Source organism: Entelurus aequoreus, linkage group LG01 (assembly GCF_033978785.1).
Source record: "Entelurus aequoreus isolate RoL-2023_Sb linkage group LG01, RoL_Eaeq_v1.1, whole genome shotgun sequence".
Classification (NCBI taxonomy): Eukaryota; Metazoa; Chordata; class Actinopteri; order Syngnathiformes; family Syngnathidae; genus Entelurus; species Entelurus aequoreus.
The window spans coordinates 80,093,058-80,110,454 of NC_084731.1; the positions used below are offsets into that span (position 1 = coordinate 80,093,058).

Genomic DNA, 17,397 nt, shown 5'->3' on the forward strand with positions numbered 1-17,397 from the left:
AGTGTTTTTCCCCCTTCTCACTTCTTGTTGGCGTACTAGTCAGCTGTCCCTATACTTTTGGCCGTGTCATGCATTGTAACATCTCCACCAGACAAGTTCATCAAGGTAAAGACCCAGTGACGGAGGCAACCAGGTGCCAGGTCCTGGAGGAAAGAAAGGTTGCGTTACAACAGTACAAGGTAGGATTAAATGTTCTCTTACACACACACTTGATACCTGGAACAACGTTAGTATGTCATTGTTGTAGGTCAGGAAGGGAGAAGTAAGACAGGAGGATGACTTCACGAGTGGACCACCGAAACTTTACTCCATTCGGCTAATATGCGATGCTGGTCAGGTAAATGCGGTCGCCGTTGAACCCTTTCCTGTTGCCATGTAAGCATGTGGCGCTGACACACGTCTTCGGATCCTCCTCTAGACCCCCAAGGGAGCGCCTGTCTTCCAGTTTCACCCTAGCTTCCAGTGGGAGCTAAAAGAGAGGGCCATTAAACTATTTCAGCAGGCAGCACGCAAGGTACACACACGTCTCAGAGGTTGCACGTATGCACACAAACAAACACACACACAGAGAAACTGTCGGTCTGTATTTGTGCCATGTATTTAATGTCCTGCATGTTTTTTGGATGCCGAGCATTTTAATCAAAATACTGATAAAGAGAATGGCACTCTGGAGCACAGCGCCAAACCTGGGTAATTTGATTCAGCGCCAAATAATACACCTTCATTGATAACCCACTTCCCTCATATGACTAAATTTAGTCATTAAGCCTCATACATCATTCTTACAAATGCTCTGTTTCACAAGGTTATCACAAGTGAGAATACGATCCAGTTTTTGCACCTTTGTGTGCATCTGCAACAAAATGTAATAGTTTTTCTTGACTCGCCTTACACTTTGAACACCTGTCATGTTCTCTTGCAACAGTATTGTAAATGAGCATGAATTAGAGATGGTCGCTATATTTTTTTCTCGATACCCATCATGGTTGGTTCCAACCTACCGTGCTCTTATTTTAGTTTAACTTCCTGTTTGTCTTCTTTTGCCGCCACTTTACCACTGGCTTGAGTGCTGTTTTTCTCAGCTGCTCCTGATTGACAATCAGGAGGCACACCTGTCCTTGGTTGTCAATCATAAGGTTTCTTGTGCCCAGCATCGTCAGATGGACGTCACTCATGTATTTTTTCCCTCAAAGAATTTTTGATCACCAATGGTCTACTGTTACAGTCACGTTGGTGCACCATTAATAAAAGGATGTTTTGCCTGTACATCGCCTGCCATCTCGCCACTTAACAGATACCAATAGAGACCAATACTTATTTATATCTATATGTATTTTTTGTATTTAAATGTAACTGTAATATGTGCACACCTTTCTTTTGGGCAGCTTCTTTAGCAGCAAGCTTCTTTGTATGCTTTCAAAAACCGTCGTAGCGAGGCTGGCTCTTCAAGCGGCTGATCAGGTTTGATGTGTTGAAGCGCAATGTTTTTTTCCCCTCCTCACAGATTGTTTGCACAACATTCGGTGCAAATAGTGCACATAATGTCCCTCACAATCGATGCCTTGTTTGTTTACAGTGAGCTCAGGTGACGTTTTCGACCTCCGAAATAGGGGTGCGCTTGATATGCTCAGCCTAACCCACCTACGGCACATTATCCTGTGCTGGATACTGCTATTTTTAATGTTCAAAGATTATCCGTACGACATAATTTGTTTGTCCACCCCTAACAAGAATGCATTTATTTATTACAGAACAATGAAAAACATGTTTAACAAAGTACGTGTTCAGTGTGCACCAGTTGTATTGAGAAATCCTCCCACGCATCGACAAATTAGCCGTTGGCTGATTAAGCCCTGCACTGTGCTCCCCTCTCAGGTTGTGATGCAGTGTCGCTTGAAGAGAATCCTGGCCTTTTGGAGGAAACTTCCAGACATTACAGCAAGCTCGCTCTCGGCACAGAAAGGTATATTCTCATCCATGAGTTCTCCTTTGAAGCACATGTTCAGGCCTCAAGAGCAGCTATTTGTGGCACCGTGTGCATCGGTTCATGATGCGAGTGTGACCCCCTTTTCATCACATGACCGTAGATATTACCTTCTGTCGTTTCACGTTTGTTTCAGTCGAAGAAGAGGAAGCTAGTTTGATGAAGATCCCCGCAGACAGAATCTTTCCGTCTTCTTTTCCACTCTGCTCACATGAAGCTGATTCGCTGGTTTGTATATTCTCTTATTGGAAACAGAAATTGACAGCACCCAAGTTCCTTAATAGCACTGGTGCCAACATACACAGTAGTTACCAGACCGGAAAAATTACTGACATTAGTTCTAAAATAATTAAAATATTAATAGCAATCCAGACAGAGAGACACAGTCTGACGGTCTTTTTACATTTTATTGTCAATTTAAACATGCCGACGGCAGTCGTTGCATATAGCATCGCACACACATTTCGCTGCAGCCAGCGACAACACAAAACCTAATCATTATGCACCAATCACGGTTAAGGCGAGCGAGTGTGCGTGTGTCTGTAAATGAGTGTTTGTTTCCATTTTGGCTTGAGCTGTTTAAAAAAAGCATGTTTGCAGTGTTGATAGTATTAAAAACTTGAAAATATCCAAAGCAGTGTTTCTTACCCCATTGTTGGGCCACGCGCCCCTTAAAGGGAAGCCAAAAAGAAGCTGTTTCTCAGCGGTGGTATGTATCAATCAATCAATCAATGTTTATTTATATAGCCCTAAATCACAAAAGTCTCAAAGGGCTGCACAAGCCACAACGACATCCTCGGCACAGAGACCACACAAGGGACGTCGATGTGAATGACTATGAGAAACCTTGGGGAGGATCGCATATGTGGGTAACCCCCCTCTAAGTACAGTCCCTAGTGGATCCAACATAACAGTGAGAGTCCAGTCCATAGTGGGGCCAGCAGAAGACCATCCCGAGCGGAGACAGGTCAGTAGCGCAGAGACGTCCCCAACCGATGCACAGGCGGGTCTCAACTCTGTATGTATGGCCCGCAGCGGTACTCAGTTGTTAAACACTTTTCCACCACTTTTGGCAGTAATGACAATATCAAACAAAGTCTGGAGCTAAAGTCATAGAGAAGTTTCTTCAGCTCAAAAACTATGACTAAACTAGTGATACTGTATTTTCATTTGCACTTCAATTTTATTGACAGTTTAGTTAAGAAACATATTGATTTTTAATTTTTTTTAGCAGTACATAATTGAATGAAAATTGCAGTTATTTGAGTCCCTTCTTATGCAGTGTATTTGATTAAATTTATTTTTCTAATCAGCCAGACCTAAGCATAAGCATGTATGTGTTAAATAAATAATAATCTTTGTGATTTTCCTGTTAAACTGTGAGTAATTTAGATATGATTATTACTACGATTAAAATAAAGAGTAAGATTATGAATTCAGTGTTAATATTTGAGTGGGTCCTGGTCCCCCCTGTAGTGATCAAAGGTCAAAAAGGTTATGAACCCCTGATCTAAAGCACTTATTAAAGTTACAAAACTTATATTCGTAATACATCGTGATTAATTATGAGGTAACTATGGACAAAATGTGATTGATTGCGATTTAAATATTTTAATCATTTCACAGGCCTAAATTAAGCTGAACACAGCCTTTTCTCTCGTCAAAACACAGCAGTTGTCAAGAGCCCAAAAAGACCATCGGCACACTTCCGGCCTTCACAATAAAAGTGTTGTGTGCCAAATACTGTGCAACAAAATATTTTACACTCCCATGTTTTCTGGCACAATTGCTGTGTTCTGTAAAAATGTTGGTTTGCTGTGATAATTATGACAATAGTGGGTTGTATTCCGTATTGTTGACTGTACTACTTTTTAACAATTTATTTACATTATTGAAGTATTTAAATTACCGTTCTGTTCAACCTACATATCACTAAATCTTGAAAAATCTAAATTCAATGTTTTTAAACAAAATTTTGTAGTTTTTCACTTTTTTCAGGACTGGTTCTGGGTACTTTTTCAGAAGTACCATTTTGGTACTAGTATCAGTAAAAATGTAAGTGATACCCTTCCCTACTTTCAAGGATATACCTGCGTCACATGACACAATCCAATGCGGGAATTAAAAAATACAAATCTGCCTTTATTTAGATAAAAGGTATTTTACGCGATACACGATTGCTACTATTGTGATAGTAGGTTGAAGATGATGCAGCACAGTATTTATTAGCGCAGTGGTGAGGCATGGGGCAAAGAATGCATAACTTTTTGTTGAAGATCCATTATTGTGAATTGTTATTTTTTGACATTTGTATTACTTTTCTCAATGAATGATACTATTAGTGACAAAACTTCTGCAAATGGAGAGGAATGTATAATGCACTGATTACAATTAGGAGGTTCCTAGTTCCTAGTTCCTAGTTCTGTATGTACAAACCCCGTTTCCATATGAGTTGGGAAATTGTGTTAGATGTAAATATAAACGTAATACAATGATTTGCAAATCATTTTCAACCCATATTCAGTTGAATATGTTACAAAGACAACATATTTGATGTTCAAACTGATAAACATTTTTTTTTTGCAAATAATCATTAACTTTAGAATTTGATGCCAGCAACACGTGACAAAGAAGTTGGGAAAGGTGGCAATAAATACTGATAAAGTTGAGGAATGCTCATCAAACACTTATTTGGAACATCCCACAGGTGAACAGGCAAATTGGGAACAGGTGGGTGCCATGATTGGGTATAAAAGTAGATTCCATGAAATGCTCAGTCATTCACAAACAAGGATTAAATTGAATATGGGTTTAAAAGGATTTGCAAATCATTGTATTCCGTTTCTATTAACATCTAACACAATTTCCCTACTCATATGGAAACGGGGTTTGTAGTTTTGATGTAGCTCTCATATTGCAGCCACCTAAGTGTGAATGTGGAGGGAATGAATGATGGGTTCTCACTGCTCTGTGAGCACTTTGAGTATCTAATAGAAAGGCGCTATATAAATCTAATCCATTATTATTATTATCTGGAGGCAGGTAATGTTGAAATACTAATAAGCGAGTCCTTTTCAGCAACAAGATAACCTTTCAATGCCTTTACTTCCTGCAGAGTAAAGTATGATGCATTTCGTGCAAATGGAGTTTGCTTGATATTTGCAGGCTCTTCCCTTTGCTGCAGTGCCTGTGGATGCGGTTGATGTAAAAGTAACAACGCACGTCCCCACCTTCAAGCTCCAAGTAGGTGCACGTACCTGCTAATTTCCGCATCAATCAAGTCTCCTTGGCAACACATTTCCTGTTCTGTTTGAAGTAACATAATCTTGAGCAGCTATCTATTTGCTGAAAGGATTTGTTGTGTTCTTTGTACTTGTTAGGTTCCTCAATACTACAAGACTATGGAATACCAGCCTGTGTCAGCCTGGGAGGCCTTTAATTCCTTCATCCCCACCACCCTGGCCCGGCCGCTTCGCAATCCAGATCCAGTAAAGTTACAGCTCATAAAGATTAACCCGTCATTCATGCATATTGCAAGTTGCGATTATTTCATTTTTCTCCCCCAAGGATTCTGACTCCAAGCCACCCACACCAGGGCAGGACGAAGAGCAAGATGCCAGCGATCTTAACTTTACTTTTCCTGGTGCTCTACTTAGACCCATTCAAGCACACCCACTCAGAATCTTTGTGAGGCCTATTTTCATGAGCATCAATCGTTGATGGATGGATGTTTATCAACACTGCAGATAAGTGTAAATCTTCTCTTCCGTATGTCTTTGATTGTGTGCTGTAGAACCCTGCTCCTGGCCTCCAGGCCTACAAGCCGACCCCTAAATACCTCGAAAGCGATGTGGACTTCCACCTCTGCCCGCTGCCTCGGTAACCCTCAATCGATGTGGACTGCCGGTTGGTTATGCTAACTATACAATCATTGTGCTCTACGTGTAGTTATTCCACCGCCGAGGGCCACACAAGTGGGATGGAGTCACAAACTTTGCACACACAGGCTCTGGACCCAAAGGTATTTGAATTACTGTCTTTTGTCTCAGGCCATTAAAGCTATGTAAGTTTAACCATCTTTAATACTTAACTGCTGAGCTGTTTTTTTCTTCTTTTTGCATTAGGGAGAAATCACAGGATTGAAGACGTGGGACAAATTTGACTTAAACACAGCAACATGTTTGTCCAAACAGGCTGCTCTGACCAGCAACATCCTAAATGGGCAAGTACTGTAACATTAGGGCCTGAAAATTCACTCATTAGGCAACATTTCTTACCAAGTAGTACTTATGTGAATAGTGTGACGTCATAGCAGGGGGACACTTTCCAATGAACACAATTCAGCAGTGCGTTTAGTGCACAATAACTAAACAAAAGCAAAAATTACTATTGGCTCCCATTTAAATCATTTAGGTTTTGCCCTGAGACTTACTCCCTGAGTTTGTAAACACTAACAAAAATTAACAAACAAATATGTTTTATTAATAAGAACAACAAAAAGAAACATATCGATCTAATCACTATAGTATCGTTTATATACTGATACTATACTAGGTATCGATAGTATCAACATCTGTATAGATCATCCCTTCCTTACATTAAAGATTTTGGCGTTAGCTTTTCGTGTCTTATTGTGTGTGTGTGTGTGTGTGTGTGTGTGTGTGTGTGTGTGTGTGTGTGTGTGTGTGTGTGTGTGTGTGCGTGTGTGCGTGTGCGCGTGTGTGCGTGTGTGCGCGCGTGTGTGCGTGTAGCATTTTTAGCCATTCCTTTTCCTTTAGTCTTTCAGTAGTAATGGTACTTGAAAGAAACAGTTTATTTACCACTATGGTGGTAGGGCTTAGTATCTTAGAAGTGGCTTCACACTTCGGATAGACGACACATTCGTTGCAGCTCGATCTCATATTTGAGCCAGTGTTCTGGCAAGACATGCCCCTTCCTGAAATTAATGCAACTCCCGTATGTGTGTAACAGGGAATATGGAAATATAATCGTGTCTCAATGAGGATGCATCCTTTTTGAAGGAATATTTCACTTGATTACAATCAATACAGAGAGAGAGAACGAAAGAAAGGGAATTGCTACATAATTAGAGACTAAACGCTAGAAAGGTGAAGAAAATGAGCAGCAGGAAACAAAAAGCGGAATGCCAATTTTTGCCAAGAACTATCAAAGACTAACCTGGATGCTACTTTTTATTTTAATTTTGCATATTTTAAATTAGATATAATTATTTATGTTGTGTTTCACTGTAAATACAACCCCCTGGTAAAACATGAAATTATTACACTTGAAAGATGTTGATTCAGTTGTTTGGAAAACATTTTTTTTTGGCAAGGTCAAGGTTGATTTATTTATAAAAAAAAAGACCACTGCCTCGAAGTGCTGTACATATTAAAACAGAAAGGTAAAATATAAAAAATGGGAATAATACTAATAACAAGGAGTAAAGATCATTCTATGTATAAAACACAGTTAAAAATGGTTTAAAAAAATTAAAAAAAATAAAAAAGTTGATAACAGACATGATGCAAAGCTATAGTATTTTCTCTTTTTGGCTTATAAAAACACTAAAATAAATCAAGAAAAAAAATTGCGGTAGTTAGTAACAGTTTAATTTTTAGATCAAGCAGAGTGAAAATTATGGAATCACCCTGTAAATGTTAATTTCCAAATCTAACACCTGCATCAGATTAAATTTGTTCATTAGTCTGCAGTTACAAAAGAGGGTTCACACCTTGGAGAGCTGTTGCACCAGGTGGATTGACATGAATCATGGCTCCAACATGAGAGATGTCAATAGAAACAAAGGATTATCAAACTTCTAGAAGGTAAAGCATCACGCAATGTTGCAAAAGATGTTGATTGTTCAGTCAGCTGTGTCAAAAGTTTGGACCAAGTACAAACGACATGAGAAGGTTGTAAAAGGCAAGCATACTTACTGGTAGACCAATGAAAATATCTAAGCGTCAAGACAAAAAACTTCAATCAAATATGTCTTGAAAACAGAAAATGCACAGCAAAACAAATGAAGAACAAGTAGGAAACTGGAGTCAACGCCTGTGATCCAACTGTAAGTAGGTGCCTATAAGAAATGGGATTTAAATACAGAAAAGCTAAACAAAAGCCGTCATAAACAGCTAAACATAAAAAAACAAGGTTTCAATGGGCTAAAGAAAAACAATAGTGGACTCTGGATGAAAGTCATATTCAGTGATGAATCGTGAATCTGCATCAGGCAAGGTGATGATGCTGCAACTTTTGTTTGGTGCCGTTCAAATGAGATTTATGAAGACGACTGCCTGAAGAAAACATGCACATTTCCAAGTCGTTGATGATATGGGGTTGCATGTCAGGTAATGTCACCGGGCAGATGCACATTATGGACACTTCTCTTATTCCATCAATCGAAATAATGTTCGGGATGATGGACAGCGATTCCATAATTTTTTTACTTTGCTTTATCTAAAATGTAACTTACTGACTACCACAATATATACATTTTAAAATGTAGTTTTTCTTAAATCAGAAAGTTGCCATTTAAATTGAATATAGTTATATGTCTTACTTGTTATCTGCTTTTTTGCTACATTATGAACATCCTTCAAGTCTGCTTATTCCATATTTTTCAGGGGTTGAAGTTACAGACAGTTACTTTGGCCCTTTTTGCCTGATTTTTTTTCCCGTTGGAAGCTGTTCCATGTTGAGCATATAAATAAATTCATATGAATAATTAACATTTAAAACATTTTGTATTTTTTTTATTCGAAATTAAATATTTATTTATTTATTTTTTAATCTGTCCTGTCCAGCTAGACAAATCATTTTGTTGATGTAATGCCCATATCTGCTGTACATATTTACTTTAGAAAAGAGAAGTTTTGGTTACTTCTCTTGTTGCCTTATTTGTTTTTGACTTTATTAAATGTTTGGGTTGAATTTTATTTAACAAAACCAGTTTTCTTTTAAGTAATATAAAAAATTATCACAGTCGTTTATATATTTTATGGAGTAATGTAGTTAATCATAAACCTTGAACCCAATGTTTAAAAAAAAAAGTATTGATTTTGATACGAGAATCGTTTTGAATCGAGAATCGATTCTAAATGAAATCATTACCCCCAAGAATCGAATCGACTCAAAACGTGTGGTGCACAAAGATTCACAGCCCTACTGGCCACATGGGAACACTGGTGTTTTTGTAATGGTTTTGTTTAAGCAAAAAATAAATCTGAGGTGTCGAAAGAGCTGGCTCTTTTTTGGGAGCCAAGCAGCCAAAATAACCGGCTACCTTGAAAGAGACAAATTTCCCTTTACAATTTGATTAAAAAAAAGACATTTTATTTACTGGTCTAGCACAGGCCTGGGCAATTATTTTGACTCGGGGCCACATTTAGAGAAAAACATTTGTCTGGGGGCCAGTATATCTATTTTTAGGAACACTAATATAAAACCTCACAATAATGTCTGATTGAATGCTAAAAACGTTATGACAGACCGCCTTAAAAAACGTAATGGAATTTTAAATTTTTATATGAACGATAAAACACTGAATATTGACAAAATATAAACGTCAGACCCCTTTCGATCGACATATTTTACAATCAAGTGAAACGCAACAAAAATGCAACAAACAGTGAAATATGAACACGGAGGGTACAAAATAAACCCACCTACAATCTGATACATCTGATATATCACTAAACTTTAGAACTTTGTTGTGACGTAGATTACCATGGTATCTAAGTAGATGACCATAGTAACTAATTAGATTACCATAGTAACTAATTAGACTACCATAGTAACTGGAATATCATCCCAAAGCGCAGATTCCAACCATTGAAATACTTTGTATAGTTGAAGACTTGCGGTCATTAGAAAACATCACTGCACATCATAATGGCAGATACACTTTCCATCTTAAAGATCTAATAAAATTATTTGGGAATGTCCAGCGGGCCAGATTGAAAAGCTCAACGGGCCGCATGTGGCCCCCGGGCCTTAATTTGCCCAGGTCTGGTCTAGCACCACCTTTTAGGAATTGTAAAATACACTTTTTTTTTAAAGCAGTTAACGATACAGATAGCGGCTCTTGTGAAGCAGGAAGTTATTCGGCAATAACCGGTAGCTTATTTATGCCTGTAATTTTTCAAACGTAGTTCATGCACACATTTCTTTGTGGTTGGCTTGGGGGAGCTTCTTTAGCAGCAGGAGTCTTCGTAGGCTTTCAAAACAGCGATGCTGCAGCTTCAGGTGGCTGAAAAGGTTTGATGTGTTATGCACAATGTTTTTTTTCTTATTCATATAGTGCAAGTAGCACGCAATAAGTCTTCCTCCGAAACAGTGAAGGAGTCCCACATAATCTACACCATGTTTGTTTACAATGAGCTCAGGAGAAGTTTACGACTTCCTAGGAGAAAAGGAGCACTTTATTTGCTCACCCTAACCCACCAAAGCACAGTACGGATAATCTCGCCTCATTGGAACTTTTTGTTTGTGTTTTTTTTTCCGGTTATCAGAGCTATTTTCTTTTGTCGGTTTTATCGGTATGACATCATAATTCCTTACATTGACCTGATACACCTCAAGTTTGTCTCCAAACAAAAAAGTGCCATTACAACACAGCACTTTTTGGTAGCCCTAACTGTTGAAAATGCACGATTTGAAACATGCTACTAAACTGAACTGAAATTAACTCTACTACTTCAGAAACAGGCTTGACTGACAAATGACTTCTCAGAAATGCTGCTAGAGAAAAAGCACAAAAAAAGCCCACAGTAAAACTTCGGCTTGGCAGTGCTTTAATTCACTTTAGCCCTCAAAGTGCTTTAAGACAACGGTGTAGTTTTATCTTTGCCGTTCAAATGCGGCTCTTAGAATTCCTTTCATCTAACGGAAGCCGGTCCTCCTCTGTTCTGTCACGTATGGTCTGATTCTTAGGTGCATCAATCAGTGTGTGTTTTTGTGTCTGTGTCCTGCAGTTCTACAGACTTTAATAAAGACCTCCTTCCTGTCTCGACACCTGCTGCTTTCACCCATCTTCCTGCCTATCTCTCAGGAGAGGCGGACAAAAAGTAAACACACTATTGATTGACTGCCTCTATGCCTTTTTTTGTCGATCTTTGTGTGAAAATGACTGCTCTCATCCTCAAACCACACATTTTTGACTGCATGTAGGTGTGACTCAAAGCTGACCCCAGAGATGATCAGGTTAGAATTCCTCGCTGGTCTTCAGTGACTACCTTCCACATGGTGAGTCTACTAATGTGAATTATTGTATAAGCAAGCCACTAAAACACGCACACAGAGTTTTTGGAGTGGAGACTTGAATGCTTATTTACACATTAAGAATACTTCTCGCACTATAAATAGTGTGAATGTTGATGTTCATATAACAGACGGTACTTCCTGGAGTGTCCAATAGACTCACTCTGTGTCTTTTGGATAAACCAAACATAAGGTTAATGAATTGTTAATTTACCTGAAGCATCCAGAGAGCGGGAATACGCTGCATATTTGTGTTTTTATTGCTTTGGTAGCGGTACTGCTTATTGTGTTGTTTATCGAGAAATATTTGGTTACCAAAAAAATAGTATGGCATTCAGATATGCCTTCGATAATACAGCAAATTCAGCGATATAGAGTATCATATTTCACTCTGACTCCTAGATGTGATCATTAAAGGCGCTGGAGACATTCATCAGTGAAGCCCGATTGCTCCGTGGCAGGCACCAGAAGCAGGGTCTAGTCTGGGTTTTTAAACAGGGATGAGCCAGCTGGATCTGCTTATTTATCACAACAAGACTCTTACACTTGCTCTTGAAAGAATTCACATCAATTAAAAACAAAATACAGGGGTGGATCTGTCATTTAAACGCTTTATTAGGTTTGGAGTGGACCAACGAGTGCATGCTCTCACCCTTAGAGGGAGCTCCAACTCAGCTAGACCTCCAAAAGAAAAGCAAACAAAGGCATGAATTGCTTTGGCATTTGCTTGGATTCACATGCTTAAAACTTGGAGAAAAAGAGTCCAACTTGCTCAGAAGACAATGTTGGCATTAAAGAAGATACCCATTGTATTATTAACAATCATGTAATCATATCTTTACTTTTGACCTGACATTATTCTTCAAGGGAAGCAATACCGCAGATGCATATTTTATGGAAACCACAGCCATGACACACTTAATAAGTCATACAGTGGTGCAATAATAGACATAAGAACGAAGCGATACAGTGAGAGTCATTTGGTATAATTAATTCACACAGCTGCCAGCTTCTAGTAATAATAGTCAATATTTTATGATCCTTTTTGCTGTTAACCTCAACACTGCCTGAGTTTGGCAAAGACCCCAGCATGTCGAAGCTACAACCTGGCAGCCCTCTTTTTCCTCTTCTGATTGAAAACACAGGTGCACCAAGTGAAGACGAGCATAATTACACCTATTCATCTAACCCCCCCCCCAGTTTCTATATTGCTTAATCTTTTCAGAACAACTCAGAAGCTGCAGTCCATCCTACTGACTAGGGTCAGTGAACACATCCCAGTACTGAAACACAGACAGTCATTTATTTAGACAGTTATTTACTTTAGGCTAGGCAATTTTATTTACGTATATAGCACATTACATACATAAATTAGCTCAATGTGCTTTACATTGATTGATTGATTGATTGAGACTTTTATTAGTAGGTTGCACAGTGAAGTACATATTCCGTATAATTGACCACTAAATGGTAACACCCGAATAAGTTTTTTAACTTGTTTAAGTCGGGGTCCACTTAAATTGATTCATGATACAGATATATACTATCAGATATATACTATCATCATAATACAGTCATCACACAAGATAATCACATTTAATTATTTACATTATTTACAATCAGGGGTGTGGGGGGGGGGGGATAGGACGTGGACAGCAAGTAGTGGACATAGAGAGAGAGAGAGAGAGAGAGAGAGAGAGAGAGAGAGAGAGAGAGATCAGAAGGCATAAGAAAAAGTATCTGCATTTGATTGTTTACATTTGATTATTAGCAATCCGGGGAGGGTGTTAGTTTAGGGTTGTAACTGCCTGGAGGTGAACTTTTAGTGCGGTTTTGAAGGAGGATAGAGATGCCCTTTCTTTTATACCTGTTGGGAGCGCATTCCACATTGTTGTGGCATAGAAAGAGAATGAGTTAAGACCTTTGTTAGTTCGGAATCTGGGTTTAACGTGGTTAGTGGAGCTCCGCCTGGTGTTGTGGTTATGGCGGTCATTTACGTTAAGGAAGTAGTTTGACATGTACTTCGGTATCAGGGAGGTGTAGCGGATTTTATAGACTAGGCATCACTGTTTCTTAAAGGGGAACTGCACTTTTTGGGGGTTTCTTTGCCTGTCGTTCACAATCATTATGAGAGACAAGAAGACAAAAGTTTTTTTTTGTTGGTTTTTTTGTTTTAACATGTAAAGATCGGCTCGTTCTTGGTCGGTAGCAATGCAGCTAAGGAACCAATCAATTCTACCTTCAACAACTGTCATCAATACTTAATTTACGTTCCGTAAACTGTATGATAACCAAGCTGTAGTGACATTGTTATTATAAGAGCGAACACTGAGGGGTTTTTTTTCTAGCGCAGTAGCACATTGGCATGCACAATTAGTCGTAAAAGCTAGCTACAGAAATAGATAAGCTAGCTTCTACGTTAGCACGAAACGCGTTTCAGTTTGTAATGCACAACACTGAGATATGACACCAATCTGTACTGACTGAAAAACATGAACAATCATATTACAGTATCTGTAATGTAATAGCCCGCATTTCATGTTTTGTTTGTACACAGCAAGCCAGACAGTGTATGTATGCACTGTAGTTTTAATAACACGCATGGCGTTCTGTGTGTATCCTGATTGATATTAAAGTGTGACTCACTCGATGTTGTGTGTTTGGTCAAGCTGGCCGAGGACCTTTTTTCCTGGTTTATTTGGGTAAGCACTCCATTTATGTCGAAATAGCTTGGCTCCAAGTTCCACATTTATAGCGTTGTCATTTTCACCTCATTCTCTCAGCTTCCGTCTGCTCCAATGTCTCACCTTTCCTTTGTGCTGGCTTCTATAAGCAGTAGTTCATCCTCATTTGTCCAAAAATATAAAATAGTCTTTGTTGTCTGTTATTGATTCTGCCATTATTAGAACACACACACGCGTTTGTTTCCGGAAGTCGGAAGTGCGCCGCCATGGAAACAGAAATCAATGTGCTGAAGAAATCAGTCATTGATTGATCAGTCAGGCATTGATTAAAATGACCAAAATACGGTAAATATTGAACATATTGTTATGAATGTGTCTGTTTCTACATTATATATACTTGCAGTGTGTATGTAAAACTATGATGTGGGGTTTTGAAGTTGTTTTAGAGCCGTTGAAGGGGACAACAGTGACTCCCATCTTTCAAGCATTCTTTATCATCTTTCATCCATCCATTTTCTACCCCTTGTCCCTCTCAGGGTCACAGGGGGTGCTGGAGCCTCTTTAAAATCCTAAAAAAAGACATATGTGTTCTTGTCTCTCATTATTATTGTGAACGATAGGCAAAATTTCCATTCCAATTCCAGCGAACGCCCCCAAGAGTGCCACCAAAAATATCTTAGGCAAAATTTCCATTCCAATTCCAGCAAACGCCCCCAAGAGTGCCACCAAAAATATCTGTTTCTCAGCTGTGTTCCGAATGGGCCGCAGTGGTACTCAGTTGCAATACACTTTTCCACCACTTGTGGCAGTAATTACAATATCAATACCTTCCGTGCTATGAGCACGTTTTTGTTTGTTCCCGTATGATTTACTTCTTAAATAAATCATTTCCTACCTGCACGCTGTGTCCGAAGCCCGTCTGCATTTCTGAGAGAACAACCCCGCATCATGATGCGACCCGGTCGTCACAGTAGGAAGCCAGCAGATAACAGTTCTCTCGCAACGAGCGTGGAGGAAGTGGATGAAGGTGCGTGGATGGTGCTCCGAGCTATGAAGGCAGAGATGATCCGCTGTTCTCCGGAGGAAGATATGATGTGGGGACCTGGAGGTGTTTTGGTCTTGATCGACTCCATCTGGCCCGGGGATGTCCACTCACAGCCAGCTCGGATGCGTCAGCGAAGGCGGAAGTCATCGAAGAAGGTTTCGGCTCGCGACAGAGACGCGCCAATTCCACAATTTTTCCCTCCGGAACACCGCAAGCTACATGCAGCCCAACCTTCCCCTCCTCAGATGTTTGGTAACCCAATCGACCACTTCGCCAAACATTTCTCCGACTGGGTTGTCAGTCACCTGGACAGCGGCAACAATGACGTCATCTCATTGCCGCCCCCTGATGACGTAACTCCGCCCACTTCTGATGACGTCATAGACCAAGATTTTTTTTTCTATCTTCTGCTTTTTTTTTTCAGCCGCCTTGTAAGGACCTTAATTCCAAAATAAAACATGACCAAGACATTTTTTTACAGACCTGCTCACCAGGTTTGTCATTGTCCTCCAGGACTCAAGCTCCACCTCCAGTGACTATTGCTCCGCCCACAGCATGTACTTTTTTCCCCTGTGCTCCCACCCAGTCTCAAGTGGCATGTGTGAATAGACATTTTGGACAATTTAAAGGGGAGGAGTATACCCCCCTCCTGACCTCCCTCCACCCACCCCTGAAGACGGTTCCAGACCGCAAGGAGCGCGTCTGGTATCCGCTTCTTGAGGGGGGGGCTAGTGCTGGGAGCTGTGCTAGTGGGGTGGCACAGCTGCGCCCAGCCAAGCCGCAACCCCCGGCCCGGCCACCACCACCAGTCCTTCGGCATGCCTTTGCCTTAGCCTTGAATGAACCCTTGATGCATATAATCACAGCAGTATGATGATTCTATGTGTCTACATTAAAACATTCTTGTTCATACTGCATTAATATGTGCTCATTTTAAACTTTCATGCAGAGAGCATACTTGCCAACCCTCCCGTTTTTAGCGCGACAATCCCGTTATTCAGCGCCTCTCCCGACAACCTTCCGGCAGAGATTTTCTCCCGACAAACTCCCGGTATTCAGCCGGAGCTTGAGGCCACGCCCCCTCCAGTTCAATGGGGACCTGAGACTGAGTAGGGACAGCCTGTTCTCACGTCCGCTTTCCCACAATATAAACAGCTTGCCTGCCCAATGACGTCATAACATCTAGGGCTTTTAGAGAGTAGAGTGCACAACTGCGCACACAACAAGGAGACGAAGCAGAAGAACGAGGAAATTACAGACATGGCGACGCCGTCGACGAGCAAGATGAAGAAATACGCTTGCAAGTTCCAAAACGAATAGAAACAAGAATTTCAGTTCATCCAGGACAGTTCGAAGGGGAAGGGGTATGTTGCCTGTAAATTTTGTAGAACAGACTTCTCCATTGAACACGGTGGCCGAAATGATATACTCATCATGAACGGAGAAGTTAAACAGGACAATACTGCCATCTAATGGATAGCCACCGGAACACTGAAATTCAAGTATTTATTTTATTTATAGGTAAATAAAATAAATATGTATATATATATATATATATATATATATATATATATAGCTAGAATTCACTGAAAGTCAAGTATTTCATACATATATATATATATATATATATATATATATATATATATATATATATATATATATATATATATATATATATATATATATATATGTGTGTGTGTATATATATATATGTGTGTGTATATATATATATGTGTGTATATATATATATATATATATATATATATAGTTATATATGTATATATATATATATATATAACTATATATATATATATATATATATGAAATATATATGAAATACTCGAGTTGTAAATAACTCTAAATAATTCTAGCTGTAAATAACCATGCCCCCGGGTGAAGAGAGGGGCTGAACTGTCAACTGATCACCATCTGGTTGGTGAGTTGGGTCAGATGGCGGGGGAAACGTCTGGACAAACCCAAGCGTGTAGTGCGGGTGAACTGGGAACGTTTGGAGGAGTCTTCTGCCCGGAAGGACTTCAACTCCCACCTCTGGCGGGACTTCTCTGCCATCCCTGTGGAGGTTGGGGATATTGAACAGGAATGGGCAATGTTCAAAGCCTCTATTGCTAAAGCTGCAGCTGCGAGCTGTGGCCATAAGGTCTTAGGTGCCTCAAGAGGCGGTAACCCTCGAACACCCTGGTGGACAGCGGTGGTCAGGGAACCCGTTCGACTGAAGAAGGAGTCCTACCGGGGTATGTTATCCCAGGGGACTCCGGAGGCAGTTGCAAGGTACCGACAGGCCCGAAGGGACGAGGCTAAGCAGAGGGTGTGGAGCAGTTCAGGGAATCCATGGAGAAGGACTATCGGGCGGCACCAAAGCTGTTCTGGAAGACCATACGGCACCTCAGGAAGGGGAAGCA

At 40.0% G+C, this 17,397-nt stretch overlaps 1 protein-coding gene across 18 annotated transcripts in view; it reads left to right on the plus strand.

Moving 5' to 3' along the window:
- The window catches only part of cfap221 (cilia and flagella associated protein 221), a 121,888-nt gene that overhangs the window by 42,872 nt on the left and 61,619 nt on the right, over positions 1-17,397 (plus strand). For 15 of the 18 annotated variants that reach the window (XR_009827345.1, XR_009827342.1, XR_009827346.1 and 12 more), the window contains 13 exons: positions 92-179; positions 248-337; positions 419-514; positions 1,876-1,963; positions 2,121-2,212; positions 5,150-5,227; positions 5,365-5,472; positions 5,552-5,671; positions 5,778-5,863; positions 5,933-6,005; positions 6,109-6,206; positions 10,963-11,055; positions 11,159-11,233. Coding sequence is in view for 15 of the 18 variants with exons in the window: in XM_062059414.1 (XP_061915398.1) it covers positions 92-179; positions 248-337; positions 419-514; positions 1,876-1,963; positions 2,121-2,212; positions 5,150-5,227; positions 5,365-5,472; positions 5,552-5,671; positions 5,778-5,863; positions 5,933-6,005; positions 6,109-6,206; positions 10,963-11,055; positions 11,159-11,219 (1,171 nt within the window). In the remaining 3 variants the exon portion in view is untranslated. Of the gene's footprint in view, positions 1-91; positions 180-247; positions 338-418; positions 515-1,875; positions 1,964-2,120; positions 2,213-5,149; positions 5,228-5,364; positions 5,473-5,551; positions 5,672-5,777; positions 5,864-5,932; positions 6,006-6,108; positions 6,207-10,962; positions 11,056-11,158; positions 11,234-11,650; positions 11,945-14,846; positions 14,920-15,019; positions 15,776-17,397 lie in introns of those variants that run through there. The other 3 variants (XM_062059446.1, XM_062059489.1, XM_062059480.1) reach the window with 3 other exon arrangements.